The sequence below is a fragment of the Benincasa hispida genome, chromosome 6 (genome assembly GCF_009727055.1).
Source record: "Benincasa hispida cultivar B227 chromosome 6, ASM972705v1, whole genome shotgun sequence".
Classification (NCBI taxonomy): domain Eukaryota; kingdom Viridiplantae; phylum Streptophyta; class Magnoliopsida; order Cucurbitales; family Cucurbitaceae; genus Benincasa; species Benincasa hispida.
In genome coordinates, this window is record NC_052354.1 from 52,102,889 (window position 1) to 52,127,469 (window position 24,581).

The window sequence follows — 24,581 nt, forward strand, 5'->3', positions numbered from 1 at the left end:
TTTTTTTTTTTTTTTTTTAATCTTTTTTTTATTGAAGGTATGGAATTTGAATCCGTCATTCCTCTTTCCTTATTCCATCTTCAGTGGCTTGAAAATCCATGGTTGAAATGCTGCTCTGCTCTGCATCTCAATTTTTTTCTAAGCAAGATAGAGATGAGATTGGAACCGCCAAAATTAAGATATGTTGGTCTTCCTTTCTTCAGAATTGATTATTGGTTATATTCTGTGGCCAAATCCGATGAAAGGAAGGTGTATCCCTGGTGGGTTTTTGAAGTGTGGTTGGCTACTTTTTAGGACATGTTGAGAGATCTTACCATAAGATTTGAGAAGCTTGGTTTGAAAGATTAGTATAAGACTCAATTCTTGAAGTGCAGTCCTAAATCTTACATTGACCTTGTGAAATCATTCATCCAGTCTTCTGAAACATTAAATGCTTGCAGATTTGTCTTGACCAAAGGCTTCCATCTCCAAATCCTTTTTCTGGGCAGAAAAAAGAGTAATCAATTTAAAGTGTAATTGTTTTAAACGACAAAATTGTTGGAAATATTTTCAAATATAGCAAAATATCACCATCTATCACTATCTACTGATACTAATAGATATCAGTGATAGACACTGATAGTTAGTGATAGATGTCAAAAAAAATCTTAATTTGTAAATAAGTTGGCTCATATTCCTATATTTGAAAATAACCCTAATTTATATTGAAGTTTTTTTTGTGAGTAGTTTCTTGTTTGAAATTACTAGCATGATGCGTAGATCCTTTTTTTAAAAAAAGGGTTTAGGGGTCTTGATGCATCCCTTTTCTAATAAGGGAAGTTTTGTTGGCATACATGCTTTTTTTTTTTGCTATTTTGTGGCTCATTGCCTCATTGGCTAAAGAGAAATAATAGTTTTTTAGAAAAATGACCTTTGAAGTCCTCGAGTTTTTAAGAATATATGAATTTAGTCCCAGAATTTTCAAAATATAACTTTTTAGTCCTTGAGTTTTTAAAAATATGTACATTTTTTAAAAGAATATGTGCATTTGGTTTTTAAGTTTTCAAACGGTATATTTTTAGTCCCTCAATTTTAAAAAAATATGTTTATAATGTCGCTGCAGTAATTTTTAAAAATTATTATTTTAAATTAGAAAATTAATTTTTAAAATTGATCTCTTTTCTCTAAAATTATTTTTTAAATTAAAAATTTCATATTTAAAATAATGAAAAATTATCTTTAAAGGCCTTTTAAATCTATTCTTAAAAAATCGGCAACCAAAAAGATATATTTTAGAAACTCAGGGGCCAAATGCATCTATCAAATTTAGGGACTAAAGGCACCTATTCTTCAAAATTTGAGGACTAAAAGGGTGTAGATGTGGAGAGGTCTCATGAAGAGGTTCGGGATCTTGCTGGATTTAATGCCTCTCTTTGTAACTATTAGTAAGATATATTCTTCTGGATTGAAGTCATTTCCGTAATTTTTACTTTTCGCTATTTTTGGTTTTCAGGTGTTAGAATTTTTGAAGATGTTGCCGAAAGTAAGGTATTGGCCATTGTTGTCTCCTATCACCTAAAGAAATGAAATGGTTACTTTGAGAAAACGCATGTACATGATACACCAGCAGAACAGAAATTGATTGATGCAACTACATGATTTTTCTTTAAAATGTCCTATTTGATGGTTTTCAAGCTCTTGGTTCAGTGATTTCCTTTCTTTCTAGAGTGGTAAAGGGGTTCTCGTGAAGTCTGTTGGTGTAGTTGACGCTCATGCAGATACTGTTTTTGATATAATCTTGAACTTTGACTCGAGTCAGAGATATGAGTAAGTTGATTAATTTTCAAGTTTGGATTCAATGGTTACGACTTCTGAATTCTGACTTTGATGTCAACATATGCAGGTGGGATACACTGATGAGCGACTTAGAACTGGTTGAATCTTACGATGGACATTATGATATTCTTTATGGGACCAATAATCCCACCTATCTTAGCCAGTAATGCAACAATGCTTTCAAATTATGTTCACATAATTTAGCAGTGCTCAAGAAGTCATTTAGATCACTGCTAACATTGTCATGTTTACTTTTCTTAGCCTTAATATTCCATTAACACCAATTGTATAGAAATATATTCTTTACCTTAAAACAAACTTGTTAAGGTGATTAGTTTCAGTTTCTTGTTTGTTCTCAATTTGCATTCAAGTTCTGTTTCAGTTCTTTATTCATATATTTTGACATTGTGTTCTGACTGTAGATCCCAATGCAAAAGAGATTTTGTCTTCTCTCGACAATGGTTTCGAGGACAAGATGGAACATACAGTAAGAGAAATATTCTCTACTTCTATTATGCTAACCTGTTTTTGTTAAGAAGCAAATCATAGTTCATACATATAGTTTCTAGTGATTTGTTGACAGAGAGGCTGCTGTTAAACATCAATTATTATTCTTGTGGTTTTTACTGTTAGAATGCACCACATAACCTCGAAAAACAAAGGTTATATCAAATGATTATTTGATTTTCTTTTTTTTTTTTTTTTTTTTTTATTTACAATCTTAAAATGTGTTTTTTTTTTCTTTTGTACAAATGGATATTAACAAAATAGGCGACAAATTTGATGTTGTGGCTTCTTGTCTTGTTTTGTCACATATCAAAGTATAAAATATAATATTGTTGTTGAAAGAGCAGAGAGAACTCTTAGTTATATTTCTTGTATTCTGAAAGTTAAGTTCTGCCACTATTATACCCATAATACTTAGAGGTACAAGCACACGCCGCTGATCTTGTTGTAAAAGGTTCTCTAGTAACTAAAAAGGTTACATATGATGTTATCTCAAATGCTGAACTTTTCCAATGGATTGCCTGAGTAAGTCCAACTGTTATAGTGTTGATGTAATTTTAAATTTTCCTTCACCCATAAGCTTAAAGTTTTGGATCAATCGGTGATTTAACATGATATCTAAGCAAGAGGTCTAGATGATTCTGTGTTCAAACCTCTGTAATGTTAGTTCCCATCCAATTAATATTGACTTCTACTTGTTGGGCTTTTTACAAATTTTCAAGCGCACAAGTGAGGGCGATTGTTAAAGGTATTGATATAATTAAATTTACTGTAACTCATCATATTCAACTTTTGGGTTAATCAATGATTTAACTTTGTATCAGAATAGGAGGTCCTGTGTTCAAGCTCCTGCAATATTATTTACTCTCCAATTAATATTGACTTCCAATTGTTGAGGCTTCTACATTTTCAAGCTCATAAATGAGGGAAAGTGTTAGAGCGTTGATATAATGTTAAATTTACCTTCATCCATAAGCTCAAGCTTTTGGGTCAATTGGTGTTTTAACGCTAACTTTGTTTCTTTATTAATGAATAGGTTGTGAAAGCAGTTAAATTGTGCTATTTTTATCTACCAGCCCTGTGAAGAATTCAGCTCGAGTAATTTGCTGCCTTAACCATACTTTCTCTTTGTTCATGCAGCAATATTGCAGGTTCCTTGCATTCATAAAAAGAAGCCACCTAAATCTGGACTCCGACGTACACGGATCAATCGTATGAGTTCTTTCTTCCCTTGATTCTTTTCTCCCTACTTTTATAATGTGATTAAGGAGAAAAGGACTTGGAACTATTTGTGTGTGTATGTGTATTTTTTTTCCTTCTAAGGCTTGAATAGGGTAAACTAAGAAGCACGAACACATCAGTTTAGCTAGCATGTTCTGTGTCGGATACATGTTGAACACTCGGACACTCCGACACTAGTTGGACATGTATCAGATATTTGTTAGTGCAATAAATGTATTAAACATTGTACAAAGTCAACATTGATTCAACATTTGTTAGACATGTATCTAACACAGTAACACTTGTTAAGTATGCTATATAGATACAAATATAACAAAAATAACAAAATTTGAGAGCAAAATACATCAAACTTATTTTCTAAAGTATATTAATGCTTAAACTTTGACTTTGAATTTTATCCTTGTATAAAAATGTACTTTAAAAATTTTATATTTCTATCTGTGTCGTGTCATGTTGTATCAATCTGTGTCTCGTATTGTATTTGTTCTTCAAGGTGGAGATATCAAATGGACCTTTTGATGCATTATTCATTATTCACTAATGTGTGTTATAAGATATATTTAAATTAATACGTACAGTTGTCCTTTATTTTAATTTTGTATATCCTAGATTAAGGTTTCTCATTCTTCTATATATGTACCTTTTATCTAATTGAATATAAGAAATTCATTCTCCAAAAGTACGGAGTACGTGGTATCAGAGCCATTCTTTGTTTAGGGTTTAGAATATTTTTTGATGGCTTTGTGAGTTAGGGTTTGAATTTGGGTCATCACTTTGAGTGGCTGTTTGACGACACCGCCCACCTTAGGAGGAGCGCCGCTGTCCGCCTTGATCTGCCGTCGTCGTTCACCAGAAACAGCCGCGCGTGAGTCACACGTGCCGCCAATCCAGTGTTGTTCCGTCACCACGCGCCAGCGTGTGGAAGCGAATGAGGCGCCTTCTTCGCTTCCGCCGGTTGGGTTCGTCTCGGGTTAGCTTTTTCGGTCCATCTGTGCCTTTAGTTCTACCAACATCTACTCGAGTGTGAGGCTGTTTGGAAAATACCCTTTTGTTCCTAGGGTTTGTGACTGTTTCGCTCTCATTTGGGGCTGTTTCGCTCTTTGATTTACCTTGCTTTCGATTTTGATTTGTTTAATTTTTCCTATGGGATCATGTGTTGGTTCTTCATGGATGAGATGAAGAATATGGTTGTATCCAATGTAATTCCCTTAGCATCAAAGATAACAGGACATAAGTTAAATGGAGCTAATTACTATGATTGGCGTCGTACTATTCAGTTTTATTTACTTAGTACTGATATAGATGATCATGTAACTGAGAATTCACCACAAGATAATAAGAAAAAGGCTTGGCTTCGTGATGGTGTTCGACTTTATCTTCATATTAAGAATTCTATTGAGAATGAGATTGTTGGTTTGGTAGATCATTGTAATTCTGTTAAGGAACTCTTAGAGTTCTTAGAATTTTTGTACTCGGGAAAAGAACACGTCCATCGAATGTTTGAAATTTGTATGCAATTCTTTCGAGCCAAACAGAAAGCAGAGTCTTTACAAGCTACTTTATGAGGCTTAAAAAGACAGCTGAGGAACTTGCCTTATTATTACCTTTTAGCTCAAATGTCAAAGTTCAACAAGCCTAATGAGAAAAGATGGTTGTTATGATATTTCTGAATGGACTTTCACTTGAATTTGGAATTTGCTAAAACACAGATTCTTTCTGATTCTGGGATTCCGTCATTAGAGGAGGCCTTTAGTCGTGTTCTTCATATTGAGAGCTCTCTATCAAGTTCATCTGTTTCTCATCCTAGTAGTGCTCCTATAAGCGAGAATAATAATTCTCGGGTTACTCTAAGGATGACCAACAATTTTCAGAAGCCTAGTTATAATAATCGAAAATAAGATTCTCAGGAGATTGTTTATCACTATTGTCGTAAGCCAGGACATCTGAAACATGATTGTCAAAAATTGTTGTACAAGGCTCAATAATCTCAGCATGCTCAGATAGCTTCCACCAGTGATATGGCCGAAAAGTTTGTTATTATCTCTATTGACGATTTTGCTAAATTTCAAGTATTTCAGGAATCCTTGCATGCATCTTCTTCATCGAACCCTACTGCCACCATTGCTGAGACAGGTAATTTGAAATGCCTTTTTACATCATCTACCAAGTGGGTCATAGACTTAGGTGCCACCGCTCAAGTAATTCTAACTTATTTTTTTTTATACCTTTGTCCCCTGCCCCATCCTCATCTATCACTTTGGCAGATGGATCCACCTCCTCCATTTTATGATCCGGCACCATTCCTCTCACGCCATCTCTTTTTTTTTTCCCTCTGTATTACATTTACCTCAATTGTCTTTTAATTTAATTTTTATTAGCCAGCTTACTCGCGACCTTAATTGTTGTCTCTTGTTTTTTTCCTTGTTATTGCTTGTTTCAGGATCGTATGACGAAGAAGATTATTGGTAGAGGACATGAGTCGGGGGGCCATTACATTTTTTACCACCAGACACCAAAAGTTATAGCCTGCTTTGGCGTTACACCCCCGTTTGCAGTTCACTGTCATATGGGTCATCCTTCTTTGTCTGTGTTGAAAAAAATTTATCCTGAATTTCGTTCTTTGTCATCTTTAAATTGTGATTCCTGTCAATTTGCTAAATTTCATCGTCTTAGTTCTAGTCCTAGAGTCCATAAACGAGCTAACGCTCCATTTGAGTTAGTTCATTCTAATATTTGGAGTCCTTGTCCAGTTGTGTCTCCAACAGGTTTTCGTTACTTTGTTACTTTTGTTGACGATTATTCTCGTGTGACTTGGTTATATTTAGTGAAAAATCATTCTGAGTTATTGTCTCATTTTTGTGCTTTTCATATTGAAATTCGAAATCAATTTAATGTCTCTATCAAAACCTTGTGCACTGATAATGCTGGTGAATATTTCTCTCATGTTCTTGGGTCTTACTTATGTGATCATGGCATCATTCATCAATCCTCTTGCACAGACACTCCATCTCAAAATGGAGTTGCTAAAAGAAAGTACAGACACCTCTTTGAAACAACTCGCACCTTATCCTTTCAAATGCATGTTCCAAAACAATTTTGGGCTAATGTGATGTCCACTGCTTGCTTCCTGATTAATAGAATGTGTTTGTTTTGCTAGGGATATTCATCCACATCATACCAAATTAGATCCAAAATCTTTGAAATGCATTTTCTTAGGCTATTTGCGTGTTCAAAAGGGTAAATATACATTTTAGTCCCTCATCGTCCAGTCATTGTAAAGGAGAGGAGGATGATTTGTTTATCTATGAGATTACCTCTTCCGCATCCTCTCTTACTCAACCTTTTTTTGTGTCTCTTTCTTCTCACCCACTAGTCACTTGAGTTTACTCTAGGCGTCCTCCACAGCCACCTTCAGACACATGTCCTACACCGATGGCTTCTTCGACATCTGATCCGGAACTGAGTGATGATCTACCCATTGCCCTTCGAAAAGGTAAATGCACTTGTAATTACCCTATTTCTTCGTTTAATTCGTATAACTGGTTGTCTTCACCCACTTATTCCTTTATTACATCTCTTGACTCCGTCTCTATTCCTCACTTGGTTCATGAAGTTTTATCTCATTCTGGGTGGCGTAGTGCAATGATTGAGGAGATGACTACATTGGATGAGAATGGTAACTGGGATTTAGTCTCGCGTCCGACAGGAAAGAAGGCTCTTGGATGTAAATGGGTGTTTGCTATAAAAGCCAATCCTGACGGTACAGTGGTTCGCTTGAAAGCTCCTCTTGTTGCCAAAGGTTATGCCCAAATCTATGGGACTGATTATTCTGAAACATTTTCTCCTATTGCTAAATTAACTTCCATTCAAATATTTTTGTCCATGGCTACTACTCATAATTGGCCTTTGCATCAACCCGACATTAAGAATGCTTTTCTGCATGGTGATCTTCAAGAAGAAGTTTACATGGAGCAACCACCTGGGTTTGTTGCTCATGGGGAGAGTGATAAGGTATGTCGTCTTCGAAAATCTGTGTTGACTGAAACAAAGTCCTCGTGCATGGTTTGGTAAGTTTAGTCAAGCACTCGAATCTTTTGGTATGAAGAAAAGTGCTTCTGATCATTCTGTATTCTATCGACGATCTGATAATGGTATTACTTTGCCTGTTGTGTATGTTGACAATATCGTTACCACTGGAAATGATATATCAGGTATATCTTCTCTCAAGACTTTTCTTCATGGTCATTTTCATACTAAAATTTGGGACAATTGAAGTATTTCTCGGGTATTGAAGTAATGAGAAGCAAGAAAGGTATTTATCTGTCACAATGGAAATATGTACTTGATTTGTTGTCTGATACTGGAAAATTAGGAGTCAAATTATGTAGTACTCCGATGATACCGAGTTTGCAATTTGCTAGAGAAAGATAATTATTTAAAGACCCTGAGAGATACAGAAGATTGATTGGAAAGTTGAACTATTTAACACTGACACGACCAGATATTGCTTACTCTGTGAGTATTGTGAGTCAGTTTATGATTCTCCTACAGTGGATCATTGGGCTGCAATATAACAAATTCTATATTATCTAAAAGCTGCACCTGGACGTGGGATCTTATATAAAGATCATGATGGTCATACAAGGGTTGAATGTTTTTCAGATGCTGATTGGACTGGATCTCAAGAGGATAGGAGATCAACCTCTAGATATTGTGTTTTTATAGGAGGAAAGGAAACCTAGTGTCATGGAAAAGTAAGAAACAGAATATAGTTTCTCGTTCGAGTACTGAGTCGGAATATAGAGCTATGGCACAATCCGTGTGTGAAATAGTATGGATACACTAACTTTTATCTGAGATGGGTTTCAACGTTACCGTGCCAACTAAATTGTGGTGTGATAATCAAGCTACATTTCACATTGCCATCCAATCTAGTGTTTCATGAACAAACTAAACATATTGAAGTGGATTGTCACTTTGTTCGCGAGAAAATACAAGAAGGGTTAATATCTATAGGATATGTGAAGACTGGAGAACAGTTGGGAGATATATTTACCAAAATTGTAAATGGAGCAAGAATAAGCTATTTATGCGACAAGCCAAACATGATTGACATATTTGCTCCGGCTTGAGGGGGAGTGTTATAAGATATATTTAAATTAATATGTACAGTTGTCCTTTATCGTAATTTTGTATATCCTAGATTAGGGTTTCTCATTCTCCTATATATATATATATATATGTACCTTTTATCTAATTGAATATAAGAAATCCATTCTCCAAAAGTACAGAGTACAATGTACACATGTAATTCACACCTATTTGTATATGTGTTTGTCACTGATTCTACTATTGTCTAGTTGATGACTATAAAATTCGCAAACAGGAAGGAGTCAGTGTCATGATTGACTTTGATTTAAGATCTTTGTTTATTTTCTTGTAGCTTCGACGTGGGAGATAAGGTGCTTAAATACAGCTATGGGTTCAAATATGCCAAAATGTCTTGTTACTCAAATACTAGAGATACAACCGGCAGGTTGGTTTAAATGGCAGAGAAACCACCCTTCGAAGTTTGAAAAGAGTGTTCCTTATGCATTGTTGTGCCAAGTCGCAGGTATGTTGATTACAAAAAACAATCATTATATGTATTTTTAATTATAGTACTTTCGTATCTGATTATATTCCATTAGTACCTATCTATACAATAGTTCAATCATAGCATACCGATGGCCCCTATTTTTACATGAAGGCTAATCAAGAAATTTGGCCTGAACGATCGAGAAAATCTCCCAAGGATAGTGATTGGTTCTGCCATTGAGTTAGAACTTCAGTCTAGTGAGAGTTGCTAATAATGATGGAAGAGTTCTGATGTAATGCTTCAAGAATGCAAGAGAGATTTCTTTTCATTAATTAATGAGAGATGGCACTTAGCCTATTTATACATAAAAGGTGACTGACCACCTAAACAACCGGTCACCCAACTTAAATAACCAACTGGACTAGAACTCATTTAACAGCCAACTACTAAAGACATAAGCAACTAAACATCAATAAAAGAGTTATAACTCCACTCCTACATCAACTCTATCCGCCCGAGAAGAACAAACTTGTTACTGAGTTTGGTTGTGCTAGCTCGAAATCATCTGGGGGATGATAATGATATATATCTAAGACATTAAATGTTGAGCTAATCTTCATTGTTGGTGGTAGGTCAATGCAATAGGCATTTGGCCCAATTTCTCTAGGATAGGAAAGGGTCCTATATTCTTGTTTGTGAGTTTAAGAGTGTTGTCCAGTTAGTAGTCTGTTTTTCTTTAAGTGTACCATAACCAAGTTCCAACTTTAAATTCGATTTCTCTTTCTGGAAACCGAGATTTAATTCTAGAGAGACAACAAAAAACGATACGAATTGGTCATGTGAAACCTCAAAAAAAAAAAAAATTCAATTTCTCTTCTGTGTTCGTTAGCTTTGGCTTTGTGAAAGTTAGTACTTGCTTCCAAGTGTTGGCATACTTCCTCATGTATTTTCTTCAATCTTTCAGTCAGGATGTTTGCTTCAGCACTTAAGTCGATGGAAATAGGTAAGTTAGCAAGATCTAGAGTTAGTCTTGGTACTTGAGTGCAGACTATTTCGGAGGGGCATTTCCCCTTAGAGCGATTTATCATGTTATTGAATGCAAATTCGGCTTGAGCAAGAGTGAGGTCCCATTGATGGGGTTTGTCTCCACTTAAACATTTTAGGAGATCGCCGAGTGTTCTATTTGTAACCTTGGTTTGTCCATTTGTTTGAGGATGGCTAGTTGAGCTTAAAAGTAAGTCGGTGTTGAAATGTTTCCATAAAGATTTCCAGAAGTAGTGGTGTAAAGCAGACTGATTTTTTTAAAAAAAATGAAAAACTCTCCCTCCACGGGGGGAAGGTAATATCTATTTATAGGAAAAGTTTATTACAAGCAGTTATCAAAACAACTAACAATCTGTCCAACTACTTATTAACAAGCTGTCTAACTTTAAAACAGAAATTGGAAACAACTAACAATTATCAGCTTTATAAAACTAGCTGTACATCATATTCCACCCCCTAGGACTGGACTCTCTCTCTTGGACTTCTATTCTGCCAAGCGGAAGTCATCCGGAGCAAAGTATGGCTTTAGGTTTGCGATGTTGAAGACAGGGTTTATGTGTAAATCATTTGGTAGTTCTATTCTGTAAGTGTTTGATCCATATTCTCTAGTACTTTGAATGTTCCCATTTGTCTGTCTTTCAACTTGTTGTAGGTCTTCCTAGGAAACTTTGGCTTTCGAAGATGGATCATTTCTAAATCTCCTATTTGGAATTCAACTACTCTTTGTGACTTGTCTCTTGCTTCTTTATATGATGAAGTACTTTTTTGCAAGTGATCATGTACTTCTTTATGTAATTTCTCTATTCTTTTGGCCATATTTTCAGCTTTAATGCTGACATCCACACAAGTAGGTAGATTTGCAAGATCAAATGTTAATCGAGGGGTTGAAGTATATACTATCTCGAATGGGCATTTTCCCATTGATCTATTCTTCATATTGTTGAAAGCGAATTCAGCTTGTGCGAGGGACATATCCCACTACCTTGGTCTTGAAACACTCAAGCATCGGATTAAATTTCCCAAAGTTCTATTAGTGACCTCTTTTTGGCCTCGGTTTGAGGATGAGATATGGTACTAAATTGTAGAGTAGTGTCGAACTTTTTCCATAAGGTACGCCAAAAATGGCTAAGGAATTTCACATCTCTATCGGAAACAATTGACTTGGAAACTCCATGAAGTCGGACTACCTCTCGGAAGAAGATGTTGGCTATATATACTGCATCATTCGTCTTCTTACAAGCAAGGAAGTGGGCCATTTTACTAAAATGGTCTACTATAACCATGATAGCATCAAATCCTCTTTGTGTTTTAGGTAACCCGAGCACAAAGTCAATGGATAAGTCTTCCCATATAGTTGTAGGTATAGGCAGAGGAGTATATAGGCCAGCGTTTGAGCCAGTGCCTTTGGCTCTTTGGCAAATAGGACATCTTCTCACAAAATTATTCGTATCCTTTCGCATTTGAGGCCAATATTATTGAGTTGATACTATTTCAAATGTTTTATCTTGGCTAAAGTGTCCAGCCAAGCCTCTAGCATGAGCTTCCTTTAGAAGGGCTTCTCAAAGAGAAGTACGAGGGATGTATAGTTGCTCTCCTTTAAATAGGAATTCATCCACAATGTGAAAGTCTTCCACGTGTAAAAGGTTAGTACATTTGTACCAAATTTCTGAAAAATCCTCATCTTCTTCATATAATTTCGTGAGGTGGGAAAAGGCAGTCACTTTTGTGGCTAAAACAGTGAGTAGTAGGTCTTTTTGACTTAGGGCATCAGCAACTTTGTTCTCTTTGCCCGCTTGATGTTTGATCACGAAGTCAAACCTTTGTATGAATGATATCCCCGTGCATGCATTCTACTTATGTTCTTTTGAGTTTGCAAGTATTTAAGTGAGAAGTGATCAGTTAAAAGAAGAAATTCCTTGGAGAGTAAATAATGCTCCCACTGTTTAAGTGCTCTAACAAGAGCATATAATTCCTGCTCATATGTACTCCAATTCTGCCTTGATTGACTGAGTTTCTCACTAAAATACTCAATAGGATGTCCTTATTGTGACAGAACTCCAATTCCCGATCCACATGCGTCAACAGTCACTTCGAAAGGAATTGAGAAGTCTGGAAGTTTAAGAACAGGGCTGGGACTCAGTTTCTGTTTAATATCTTCGAAGCTGGTTTGCTGTTTTTCTCCCCAAACAAGGCTGCCTTTTTAAAAACAATCAGTTATAGCGGCTGCGTGAGAGCTGAAATTCTGAATGAATTTCCTATAAAAGGATGCCAAGCCGAGGAAAGCTTGTACTTCTTTGACAGAGGAGGGAATTGGCCACTGAACAATAGCTTCAACCTTCCTCGGATCCATTTTTATTTGGCTTTGGCCAATTAGAAAACCAAGGAAAGAGATTTCTTTTACAAGGAAAAGGCACTTTTTATGATTGATGAATAATTCCCCTTCTAATAAAGCTTGGAACAAGCTTCAAAGGTGTTGTAAGTGATCCTCTAAACTTTTTCTGTACACTAAAATGTCATCAAAATAGACCACAATAAATTTGTTTAAGAAGTGTTGTAGTACCTGGTTCATGAGTCTCATAAACGTACTCGGCGCATTTGATAGTCCGAACGGCATGAGAAGCCATTCAAACAACCCTTTATTGGTCTTGAAGGTTGTTTTAGACTCATCTCCCGGCCTAATTCGAATATGATGGTAACCAATCCTCATGTCTACCTTGGAAAAGATCAATGCTCCTCCAAGTTTATCAAGCAAATCACTAATTCGTGGTATGGGAAAGCGATATTTCACAGTGATCTAGTTGATGGCTCTACTATCGACACACATCCTCTAACTACCATACTTCTTAGGAGTTTTTTTTTTTAAAAGGAAACAGATCATTATATTATAAATTAGAGCAATGAGCTAAGGCCCATAGTACAAGAGGGTTATACAATGAGCAAAGCAAACGGAAGTACTAAGACTACTTTAGGATCAGGAGGCGCACTCGGGCGTCTCAACTAGGTTGACACCCCCTTAGCACCCTCATCACATCCAATGTAACAAAAGAGGAGAGAAGAACACTAAAGAAAGTACAAAGCAAGGTACAAAACCAAGAAAGCAAGGTGTCCAAAAAGATTTATTTCTGTCCAATGGGGGAAGTGGAGATGATAGCCCCCCAATTGAGGTTGAAGTCAATTAGACTATAGGCATTGAACGGGTTGGAGAGGATGCTCCAAGAGGAAGCTTAACGACAGGCGGAATCGAGGCGATCTTGACACCCAAGAGGTTTGTTGTGAAAATTCCTTTGATTTCTTTCGAACCAAAGGTCTGCCAAGAGAGCTTTTATTGCATTACACCAAAGAATTCGGCTGGGGTTGTGGAGGTTTGGACCAGCAAGAAGTTGCAGCACGTTGCCTTTGAAATCGTCGCACATAATCCATGAGAAATTGAAGAAACATAGTAGCTTTTCCTAGCACCAAGCTGAATAGGGGCAAGTGAAAAAAAGGTGAAGGGAGTCTTCACTATGGTGGAGGCAGAATGGGCAAATTGAGGGCGAGAGAGAGGTTGAAGGCTGCTCCTTTGTAAAACAGTGGCTACATTCAGTTGGCCGGATAACATTATCCATATGAGAATGTTGACTCTTCGAGGGCTTTTAGTCTTCCAAATGGCTGAGTAAAGAGGCTTATCCAAAGGGGAGAAAGGGGAGAGGTGCACTCTAAGGGAGTTAACTGAATAAGAACTAGTGGCTGAAATAGACCATACCCTTTTATCAAAAGAATCAGTTAGACTTCTACTTGCGATTTTCCCCAACAGCTCTTGGAAGGCCAGCACTTCTTCATCTTTGAGCAATCTTCGGAAGGAAATGGACCAAGTGGCTAAGCGGCTGTCCCAGTGATCAGCAACTGAACCATTTGGTAGCAAGGTGATTCTGAATAGGCTTGGATATTGGGTACTGAAAGGGGACAAACCTTCCCATGGATCTAACCAAAAAGCAATCTGGCAGCCATTACCAAGTTTGAAAGTGGCCAAGGAATCTATCTTAAGCTAAGTCTTCGAGATGCTAATCCAAGGGCTTTTCAAGCTTTTACCACCATTCCCTGCTGTGTGCCAATCAAAGGAATCTTTACCATGAATACTTTTGATTACTTTGCCCCAAAGAGAATTTTCCTCATTGAAATATCTCCACCCCCATTTAGCAAGGAGTGCTATGTTCATTGATTTGAAGCCACCGAGGCCGAGGCCTCCATCTGCTAGGGGTTTTTTAGCCAAATCCCATTTTACCAAGTGATTCAGCTTGCTGTCGGAGTGACCTTCCCAAAAGAAATTTCTTGTTATCCTTTCCATTCTAGAGAATACTCCTTTGGGCATGAGGAAGATGGCCAAATAAGATTTGAAAGAACTGATTTGCATAGAGTGTCTCTTCCTCCCCCCCCCCCCCGAGAGGTTAAATCTCTTCCACTTATCAAGTTTAGCTTCGAATTTGTCTAGAACCGGCTGCCAAAAGGAGACACTTTTCGGGTAACCACCTAACGGAAACCCTAGATAATAGAAGGGGAGGTGGTCAGCCAAACAATTCAATGAGGTTGCTGTGCTAAAAAGTTCATTGTCGTCCACATTGATACCATAGAGGGCTGATTTTTCCCAATTAACTTTCTGCCCTGAACACCATTCAAAGAACTCCACTGTTTGTTTAAGCTTTACAAGCATGGAGCTGTCATACTTGCAAAACAATAAAGTATCATCCGCAAATTGAAGTATGGAAACCTGAACTTTCTCTTTGCCCACTACAAATCCTTCAACAATGCTGATTGAATGAGTTTGGAGATCAGCGCACTCAACACTTCACTGACAAGAAGATAAAGGAATGGAGAAAAGGGATCACCTTGAAGCAGCCACTCTCCCCCTTGATCTACCATTAATGAAAACCGAATACAATGGATTTTTGACACAGCCCATGATCCACTTTATCCATTTTTTACTGAAGCTCTTGGTCCTCAACACATTTTTTCTAAAAATTCCCAGTCAACGCGGTCAAAAGCCTTTTCCATGTCAAGCTTAAGGATCCACCCCTTTTTCTTTTTCATTCGGTAATCTTCAACTGCTTCATTGGCAATAAGAATGGGGTCCAAGATTTGTCTTCCTTCTATGAAAGCACTTTGGGAGGGAGCAATGATACTAGGCATTACCACTTTTAGTCTCTCGGCTAGCACCTTAGCAATGACTTTATAAATTAAGGAGGTTAAGCTAATTGGCCTGAAGTCACTAACCTTGGTTGCTAATTTCTTCTTTTGAATTAAGCAAATGAAGTTCTCTTTTATACAAGCGTTGATCTTGCCATTCTTATAGAAATCATCAAATGTGTCTTGAAAGCTTGATTTGAGAAGATTCCAAAATTTCAACAAAAATTCTGATGTGAATCCATCGAGGCCTGGGGCTTTGCTTCTGCCGAGAGTTTTTATAGCGTAAAAAATTTCTGTGGCTGAAAATTTGGCTTGTAAGGATTGATTCTGATTTGACTTGATACATGGCCAATCTAGATTTAGAGGAATGTGTCTCCTCCCTGGGGATTTTAGAAATAAGTTGCTGTAAAAGTTGATGATTAGACCTTCAATTTCTGAACTAGACTTTGTTGCCACTCCTTGCTCATCAACTAGTTCATTTATGAAATTTCTCCTTTTCTTTGCTACTAAAAATCTGTGGAAGAAGCTTGTATTCTCATCTCCCAACTTGAGCCACTTTAACTTGCTTTTCTAAATTAAATTGATTTCTTCCAGCCTGTATAAAGACATAAGATCTGATTTTATGGATGATCTTATTGCATAATCGCTGTTGGAAAGGGGGGAAATATCGGTAAGGGTATCCCATTTTTCAATTTCTGCTATCAGCCCCTCTTCCTTCTTTTTTTGGTCTTCCTTGTATTTATAATGTCACTTTTTTACTGCTGTTTTGACTTCTTTTAGCTTCTGGCTGAGCACAAAACCAGCCCAACCATGTACCTTGCTATTAATCCAGGCTGTCTTGATGATTTGGACACACTCCTTGTTGAGCAGCCAGCTATTGAAAAACTTGAAGGGGGAGGGCCCCCAGCTGAAGGAGCCAGCCTCTAGTAAAATTGGGTAGTGATTAGAGAATATTTGGGCTTGCCTATTAGCTCTAGAATTTTCAAACAACTCATCCCATGCTTTAGATATAAAGAAACGATCTAAAAGAGATATTGAAACTGAACTGCCTTCCCTTGACCAGGTGAAACTCCCATTGCTTATCGGGCTTCCAAAAGTTTTGCTTCTTCTATGAAACCATTGAATTTTCTCATGCCTCTAGTGCTTCGGCCCAAAGGAAACCTCTCATGTGCCCATCTTGTGATATTAAAATCTCCACCAATGCATCATGCATCCTTACAATAAACTGCAAGAGAGAGGAGTTCATCCCACACAAATTTTCTTTCTTTGTAATCGGTTGGCCCATAAACATTAGTAATCCAATAATTCTTTTTACAGATAGTGGTACATTTTATTGATAGGGAATAACCTCCTTTTAGAGTTTCAACTATTGAGATCAGATTCGAATCCCACATTGTCAACATTCCACCAAAAGCACCATAAGATTCAACAAAATCCCAGGCGATCTCTTTGGAACTCCAAATAGTTTTGATAAAGCTTGCATCAAAACTTTCTTTCTTTGATTCTTGAATTAACACTACCGAGGGGTTAATTTTCTTTAAGAAGCGCTTGAGAGCCAGCCTTTTATTAACATCTTTTAGACCTCTTGTATTCCAAGTCACTATTTTCATCCTTCCGTGTTTAGAGCTGGAGAACATCCTTGGCAGTCATAAGTCAATTCAAAACTAGGTTGCAATCAGAGACAATGCTCATTAGTTGTGCTGGGAGTTCAAAAGGAATTGTTGAGTGGGTGGAGTCGGAAGCATTTACCTCAGGGGTCTTGTCCTCCTCTGTCTGAAACAGAGATTTTAAATCAAAAAGCAGAGGAGCTTCCGTTTTTGACACTTCTGTTTCCCCTGATGTGCTGTTCCAATCGATTTTCTCACTACTCACATTGAAAAGGGAGTCGAGAGGGCCATCCTCCTTTACTTTCACTGAGGCATCCGGGGAGAAGGTTGGGGATCCTCTCAGAAAGAACAATTCTGAATTAGGTGGGGAGAAAACAGAGTGCTTGAAGGGGGGGGTGAGGGTAAAGTTGGTTGTCTGACTGTTAAATTGAGGTTGCTCTTGTGATAAAGTGCTTCTATCTTCGATGAGGTCTGGAATATGGTCAGCCACTGATTTAGTTTTGAGGCAAAAGCTCTTAGAATGCTCCTTCAGATATTTTCTTCTAATGAAGTGCTTTGGAAAAGATTTGAATAGGCATGAGGAATGATGTGCTCTGGAGAGCCGCTTGGTTATTGTTTTGCAGCGCTAGTGGTTTAAAGCAGGGGGAAGGGGAAGGCACACGATGGGGGGTGTGGTTGCTCGGGGGTAGCAATGGCAGAGGAGTCGGCTATTCTAGCAAAACAGGGGGGGGCAAAGTAATTGTGTTAAAGGCAGGGGGCGGGAGAAGCAGGCTTAAGAGTCGCTTGGTCTTCGGTTGTGATTAAAGCAGCCTCAATTGAAAAAGGGGTAGAGGGGAGTCCCGCATTCTAGGGGCCCAATAACTTTGCTTTCTTTTTTCTTTTTTCTTTTTGGCGCGAGTGACTTTTCACATTCTAAGGGAGGAATGCCGGCTGACCCTCCAGCTTTCGTAGTCTCTTTCTTCTTAATGGCAGAGAGAGTTAAAAGCAGACCGTGGAACTCGAGGAGTCTTATTGCTTGCACGAGGCGCCTTTGCTGACAAAATATTTGAGACTAATGACTTTTCGACTGCTTGCAAAGGAAATTTCTCGCCCTCAGAAGGCTGAGGCTGCAAAACAGGGGTTGTTGGCTTTTTAACTTCCTTCCTTGATAATTTTCCGCCGACAAGTCTTAGTGGCTGGTTGTCTTCTTCTTTCAATAGTAAAGGCCTTTGGTTGTCTGAGTTACCAGGGTTATTACCCAAAGGGGGTGACTTTTCACCTTCCCCTAAAGCTCTCTTGCTGCTTTTCAATGGCTGTGACTTTTGGAATTCCTTTTTTACTACTGCATTTGGGCTTCTTGAGAACTTAGGCTTGGACTGAGAGGACAATAGAAAGGACCAATCGGAAATATCAATTTGGGAGGTGGCATCTTTGTCCTTTAAGACTTCTTGTAGTCGAACTAAGTCTATTGGATTGGAGAAGTCTTTAAATAGTATATTATCAGGGAAATTTGAAGGCTAATCAAGGCATGTAATATCACCAAAATTTAAGTAAAAACTTCCACAAATTTCATCTTTAATTTCAATGGTGTGGCTGGCATGAAACCACAAAGATTTCTTCTAACTTGGATTTTAGCTTCTAAGCAATTGATGAGGTTAAGTGTTTCTGATGCAATTGAAATAAGTCCACCAAAGTAAGGCCCAATTGCCTCAAAGGTGCTTCTACACCAATAATCTAGAGGGAGGTTTTTTATTGACACCCAACCCCCAAAACCTTGCATTACTGATGGCCTGCCATGACTAAAGGAATTCCATTTTTCAAACAGCAGATGAAAGGGGCCAAATTGGTTCCATTTGCCCTGTGCTGCCACCTTTTCATTTCAGTCACCATGACTAATCTTGATTAAGGCCTTGTCTGCGAACAGGGGATTGATAATAACAGTGGTGTCAAATATCTTACTAAGCTCTTTGGCAATTTCCTGACTCCAGAAGGATTGTTTGCTCTATTTTTTCGAGTGGAACAGGGGATGGCAATTGAGGTGCATTGGGATTCAGGGGCTTAGGGGTTTTTAAAGCTTCCGAAAAGGTTTTTCCACGAGAGACATAGGGTGGAAGAGCAGGGCTATAACTACTGACCAGCGCCTGTTCGGGGGGGAAGATTTGTTGAAGGAAGACTAACCTGAAGAGTAGGGGGCGCTTTGAAATTGCGAATGCAGACGTCAATCATGACCTTGAAGTCTTGACATCCTGATTTTTCATTACCGAATGGGATGTGGATGTTCTTTCTTCCTCCAGAGATTGGCCAAACAGCACATTCTACAAACCATTTCTCTTTTGCACGAAATTTTGCTAACCGGATGAAGCTTTGATCTACTCTTTCCTTTAATAAGAAAAATTCAAAAGTAGAACCGATCAATAGTCTACGAAAGCTCTCTTGAAGCCATTTGGTTGAGGTTAAGGAAAGGAAAATGGATTGCCCTTTCTTTAGGTCTTCTAAAAAGAAGCCGGAGCCTTCTTTCCACATATAGAAGGAGTTGTCAAGAATGCTCTAGCTTTTAATCTCCATGGCTGAGAAAAGCACAAAACAGGGCGGAGAGGGCCGAAGGGAGGAGAGATGCCGGAGTGTGAGCTGGAGGGGGAGGGGGAAACGGAAGGGGAAGAGTCACAGTTACGGTAAGAGGGCATGGTGAGCTTCGGCAGGGTGGACAGAGAGTGGGGAGGGAGACCGAGTTAGGACGGGAAGGGAGAGGGAGGAGAGAGGCATTCGTATTTTTTGTTTTATAATTTCCTAATTCCATCCTTCTTAGGAGTTAAAAGGGTTGGTACTACACATGGGCTTAAGCTCGGCCGAATGTGACCCTTTTTGAGTAATTCTTCTATTTGTTGATGCAATATATCATTTTCTTTAGGACTCATTCAGTAATGAGGTAAATGTGGAAGAGTAGCTCTCGGACGTAGACCAATTTGATGTGGAATGTTTCGCATGGGAGGCAGTCCCTCTGGTTCTTTCATTAGCCGAGGGAATTCAACAAATAGATCTTACACCTCCCTTGGAACTTCTTCAATTTGTGCCTTTATGGACTTTTCAACAACAAGAAGTCCTAGGATATCAATCTCCCTTTCTTTCAAGAATGTTTTGCCACTTACAGTGGTAAACAAATGCTTGTTGTCCCCTTTCTTTTCTTTCACTCCATCTTCAAGTTTCTTGTTCAAAGAGAGTAATACCACCTTCTTATCCATCCACTAGAATTCATGTGTTTTCTCTCCCCTTGTGCAAGGCTCGGGTGTCATATTGCCTCGGCCTCCCTAGGAGTATATGACAAACATCCATCTCCATTACATCGCAAACTATTTGCTCTTTATATCCACTCCCAATTGAAAGTGGAACGGTGCAAATTTTAGCTACTTGGGCTTCACCTCCTTTCTTTACCCACCCAATCTTGTAAGGACTAGGATGAGCCTCCACCTTGAGGTTTAGAGCAGCCACTAGCTTTTTCAAAACAAAATTTTCGGTACTCCCATTATCAATAATCACGTTGCCCATCTTCCCGTTGATAGTGCATCTAGTTTTGAAAAGACAATGTCTTTGTTGATTGGCATCTCCCTTTGGGGTGATTAAGACCCTTTGTAGGACACAAGAAACCCTATCTACTTTGTCCGGTTCAATAAATTCTGCTTCATCTTCACTGTTTTCACTATCCTCAAACACATTTTCTTCTTCATCTTCTTAGTAGGCAACATTCTTGCGCTGGGGCATGAATTGGAAAGGTGGTCAGCTTGGCCACATCGAAAGCACTTGCCAAGGAAGGCCGGTTATAAGGATTCTGCTTCTTCCCCCTATTTACGGCTTCTGTCTTTTGTTCCTCAGCCCCTTCTTGGCCCTCTTTATCCTTCCCTTTAGCTAAGTGTAAAACTCTTAGGTTTGAGAAAGAATCAGAATACTCTATTCATTTACCAAAAATATGAATATATACAAGTGTACAAAGCATAGAAAAGGAAAATATCACAAAAGGAAATATCACAAAATATTTACAAGAATGGAAAATCCTAATTATAGAATTATAACACTCCCCCTCAAGTTGGAGCATATATGTTAATCATGCCCAACTTGTTACATAGATAATCTATACGTCTTTCATCCAATGCTTTTGTGAAGATATCTCCTAATTGTTCTCCAATCTTCACATATCCTGTAGATACCAACCCTTGTTGAATTTTCTCACGTACAAAATGGCAATCAACTTCAATATGTTTAGTTTTTTCATGAAATGCTGGATTAGACGCAATATGAAGTGTTGCTTGATTATCACACCACAACTTTGTCGGCGTGATGATTTCAAATCCCAACTCAACAAGAAGTTCATATATCCAAATCAATTCACACACAGATTGTGCCATTGCTCTATATTCTGATTCTACACTTGAACGTGACCACATTTTGCTTCTTACTCTTCCAAGAAATCAAATTACCACCAACAAAAACACAATACCCTGAGGTTGATCTTCTGTCTTCTTTAGATCCTGCCCAATCAGCGTCTGAGAAACATTCAATATTAGTATGTAAACCACACCCAGGAACAGCCTTCAAATAATAAAGAATCTGTTCCAATGCAGCCCAATGATCAACTGTAGGGCATGACATATACTGACTCACAATACTTACTGAATAGGCTATGTCGGGTCGAGTCACTGTAAGGTAATTAAGTTTTCCCACTAACCTCCTATATCTTTCAGGATCTTTTAGCAATTCTCCATCTTTTATGAGCTGTAAATTGGGCATCATTGGGGTACTACATGGCTTAGCCACTAGCTTTCCTGTTTCAGTCAACAAGTCAAGTACATATTTTCTCTGTGATAATAGAATCCTCTCTTGCTTCTTATTACCTCAATTCCTAAGAAGTATTTCAACATGCCCAAATCTTTTGTATGGAATTGACTATGAAGAAAGATCTTTAGAGACTGGATACCTGAAGCATCATCACCAGTAATCACAATATCATCCACATATACAACTACCAAGATGACACCACCCTCAGATCTCTTAAAAAAGACTGAATGATCTGACCTACTCTTCCGCATTCCAAAGCTTTCAATCACCTGACTAAATTTACCAAACCAAACTCGTGGGCTTTGCCTTAATCCATACAATGATTTACGAAGGCGACACACCGTTCCATTCTCCCCCTGAGCAACAAACCCTGGTGGTTGCTCCATATACACTTCTTCTTGAAGATCACCACGAAGAAATGCATTTTTAATATGAAGTTGATGTAAAGGTCAATGATTGATTGAAGCTAATGCAATAAACAACCTCACAGATGCCATTTTTGCTACAGGAGAAAAAGTATCAGCATAGTCAACACCATAAGTTTGTGCGTAGCCTTTCGCTACGAGGCGCGCTTTTAACCGAACAACAGAACCATCAGGATTGACATTAATTGCAAACACCCATTTGAAAACCAATAGCCTTCTTTCCTCAGGGAGAGAAACTAAATCCCAAGTACAATTATCATCTAAGGCAGTCATCTCCTCCACCATTGCGGCACACCAACCAGGATGAGACAAAGCCTCATGAACAGTTTTCGGGATGGATACAGACTCTAAGGATGCAATGAATGAACATGTGGAAGGCGACAAATGGTTATATGAAACAAAAGAGGAAATAAGATGAGCACATGTACGTTTACCTTTACGAAGAGCAACAGGGAGATCATCACTCGTTTCTGGATCCAATGACGAAGAAGATTCTGGTACAAGGTATGGAACTGAAGGAGATTGTCGTTGAATATAGACCTTAACGATGGGTGGAAGAGTAGAGGTAGCCACAGGTAGAGATGAACCAGGAAAAGGATCGGAGGGAGAAATAACTGTGTAGACAAGGAAATCATCCTCTAATTCCTTATGCTCCTCCTGACTCTTATTCGAAGAGAAAGACGGTGATGAAAAAAATGAGGTATGTTCAAAAAATGTGATATCAGGAGAGACTAAATATTTATTTAGACTAGGACAATAACATCGATACCCCTTTTGGACACGGGAATAACCAAGGAAAATACATTTTAAGGACTTTGGATCCAACTTGGTATGCTGAGACCGAACATCCCGAACAAAGCAGGTACAACCAAATATTTTGGGTGGAATGGGAAACAAATGTTACGTGGGGCATAAAGTATGGAAAGCTATCTCACTCTTAAGGATGGAAGAGGGCATGCGATTTATTAAGAAACAAGTTGTGGAAACAGCATCAGCCCAAAAAGATTTTGGAACATGCATCTGAAACATCAAAGCTCTGGCTGTCTCAAGGAGATAACGATTCTTTCGTTCTACAACCCCATTTTGAGATGGAGTATCAACACAAGAAGATTGATGAAGAATGCCATGGGTATCTAAATAAGACTTGAGTGTATGAGAGAAATATTCCTTAGCATTATCACTCCGTAGGATTTTAAGAGTACCACTAAACTGAGTTTGAATTTCAGCATGGAAGTTACGAAAATGAGAAAGTAACTCAGAACGACTTTTCATTAAATATAACCACGTAACACGAGAATAGTCATCGACAAATGTAACAAAATACCTAAACCCTCCTTTGGACTCAACAGGACATGGATCCCAAACATCAGAATGAACTAATTTAAAAAGAGCACTAGCTCGTTTATTGACTCGAGGATACGAACTCAAACGATGAAATTTAGCAAACTAACATGACTCACAATCTAAAGAAGACAAATGTTGAAGTTGTGGACGAAGACTCTTCAACACAGAGATAGACGGATGACCCAAATGACAATGCTCTTCAAAGGGAGACGACACACTAGAGTATGTGATGGTCGTAGGTGTTTGTGGTTAAAAGATGTAAATACCTCCAAATTCCCGCTCTTTACCAATAGTCCGTTTCGTCGTAAGATCCTGAAATAAACAATAACAAGGAAAAAATGAGACACAACAATAAAGATCACGAGTGAGTTCATTGACCGAAATCAAATTAAACGAGAAATGTGGTAAATTTAAAACTGATGACAAAGAAATTGATTATGTGAGATGGACGGTTCCTGATCCTAAAATAGGAGTGGAGGTTCCATCAGCTATAGTGACATTAGGTGAAAAGGTAGATGTACAAAGGTTAGAGAATAAATTGAGGTTACCTGTCATATGGTCTGTAGCGCCAAAGTTAATGACCCATTTTGACGTGGAGGAAAGAAGGCATTTAGAAATGTTACCTATCTCTGCGATGGTCATAATGGGAGTAGAAGATGATACCCTTAATGATTCTTGATACTGCTGAAATTTATCAAACTCCTCTGCAAAAATCGTAATTGACTTGTCAAGATTATCAGAAGTAGAGGCGACATGTGCAGAGGGTGATGGCATCCTCTGACCCTTATTCAGGAATCTTCTGCATTCACATTTCGTATGGCCAGGTTTATGACAATAATAGTGTAAAACTCTTTGGTTTGAGAAAGAATCAGAATGCTTTATTTATTCACCAAAGATATGAATATATACAAGTGTACAAAGCATAGAAAAGGAAAATATCACAAAAGGAAATATCACAAAATATTTACAAGAATGGAAAATCCTAATTATAGAATTATAACACTCCCCCTCAAGTTGGAGCATATATGTTAATCATGCCCAACTTGTTACATA

General features: G+C 38.1%; 1 protein-coding gene across 2 annotated transcripts in view; it reads left to right on the plus strand.

Moving 5' to 3' along the window:
• The window catches only part of LOC120079887 (protein ENHANCED DISEASE RESISTANCE 2), a 73,282-nt gene that overhangs the window by 18,000 nt on the left and 30,701 nt on the right, over positions 1-24,581 (plus strand). For both annotated transcript variants that reach the window (XM_039034334.1, XM_039034332.1), the window contains exons 8-13: positions 1,493-1,527; positions 1,706-1,806; positions 1,883-1,978; positions 2,238-2,302; positions 3,463-3,534; positions 9,008-9,178. In XM_039034334.1, coding sequence (XP_038890262.1) covers positions 1,493-1,527; positions 1,706-1,806; positions 1,883-1,978; positions 2,238-2,302; positions 3,463-3,534; positions 9,008-9,178 — 540 coding nt within the window. The remainder of the gene's footprint in view (positions 1-1,492; positions 1,528-1,705; positions 1,807-1,882; positions 1,979-2,237; positions 2,303-3,462; positions 3,535-9,007; positions 9,179-24,581) is intronic.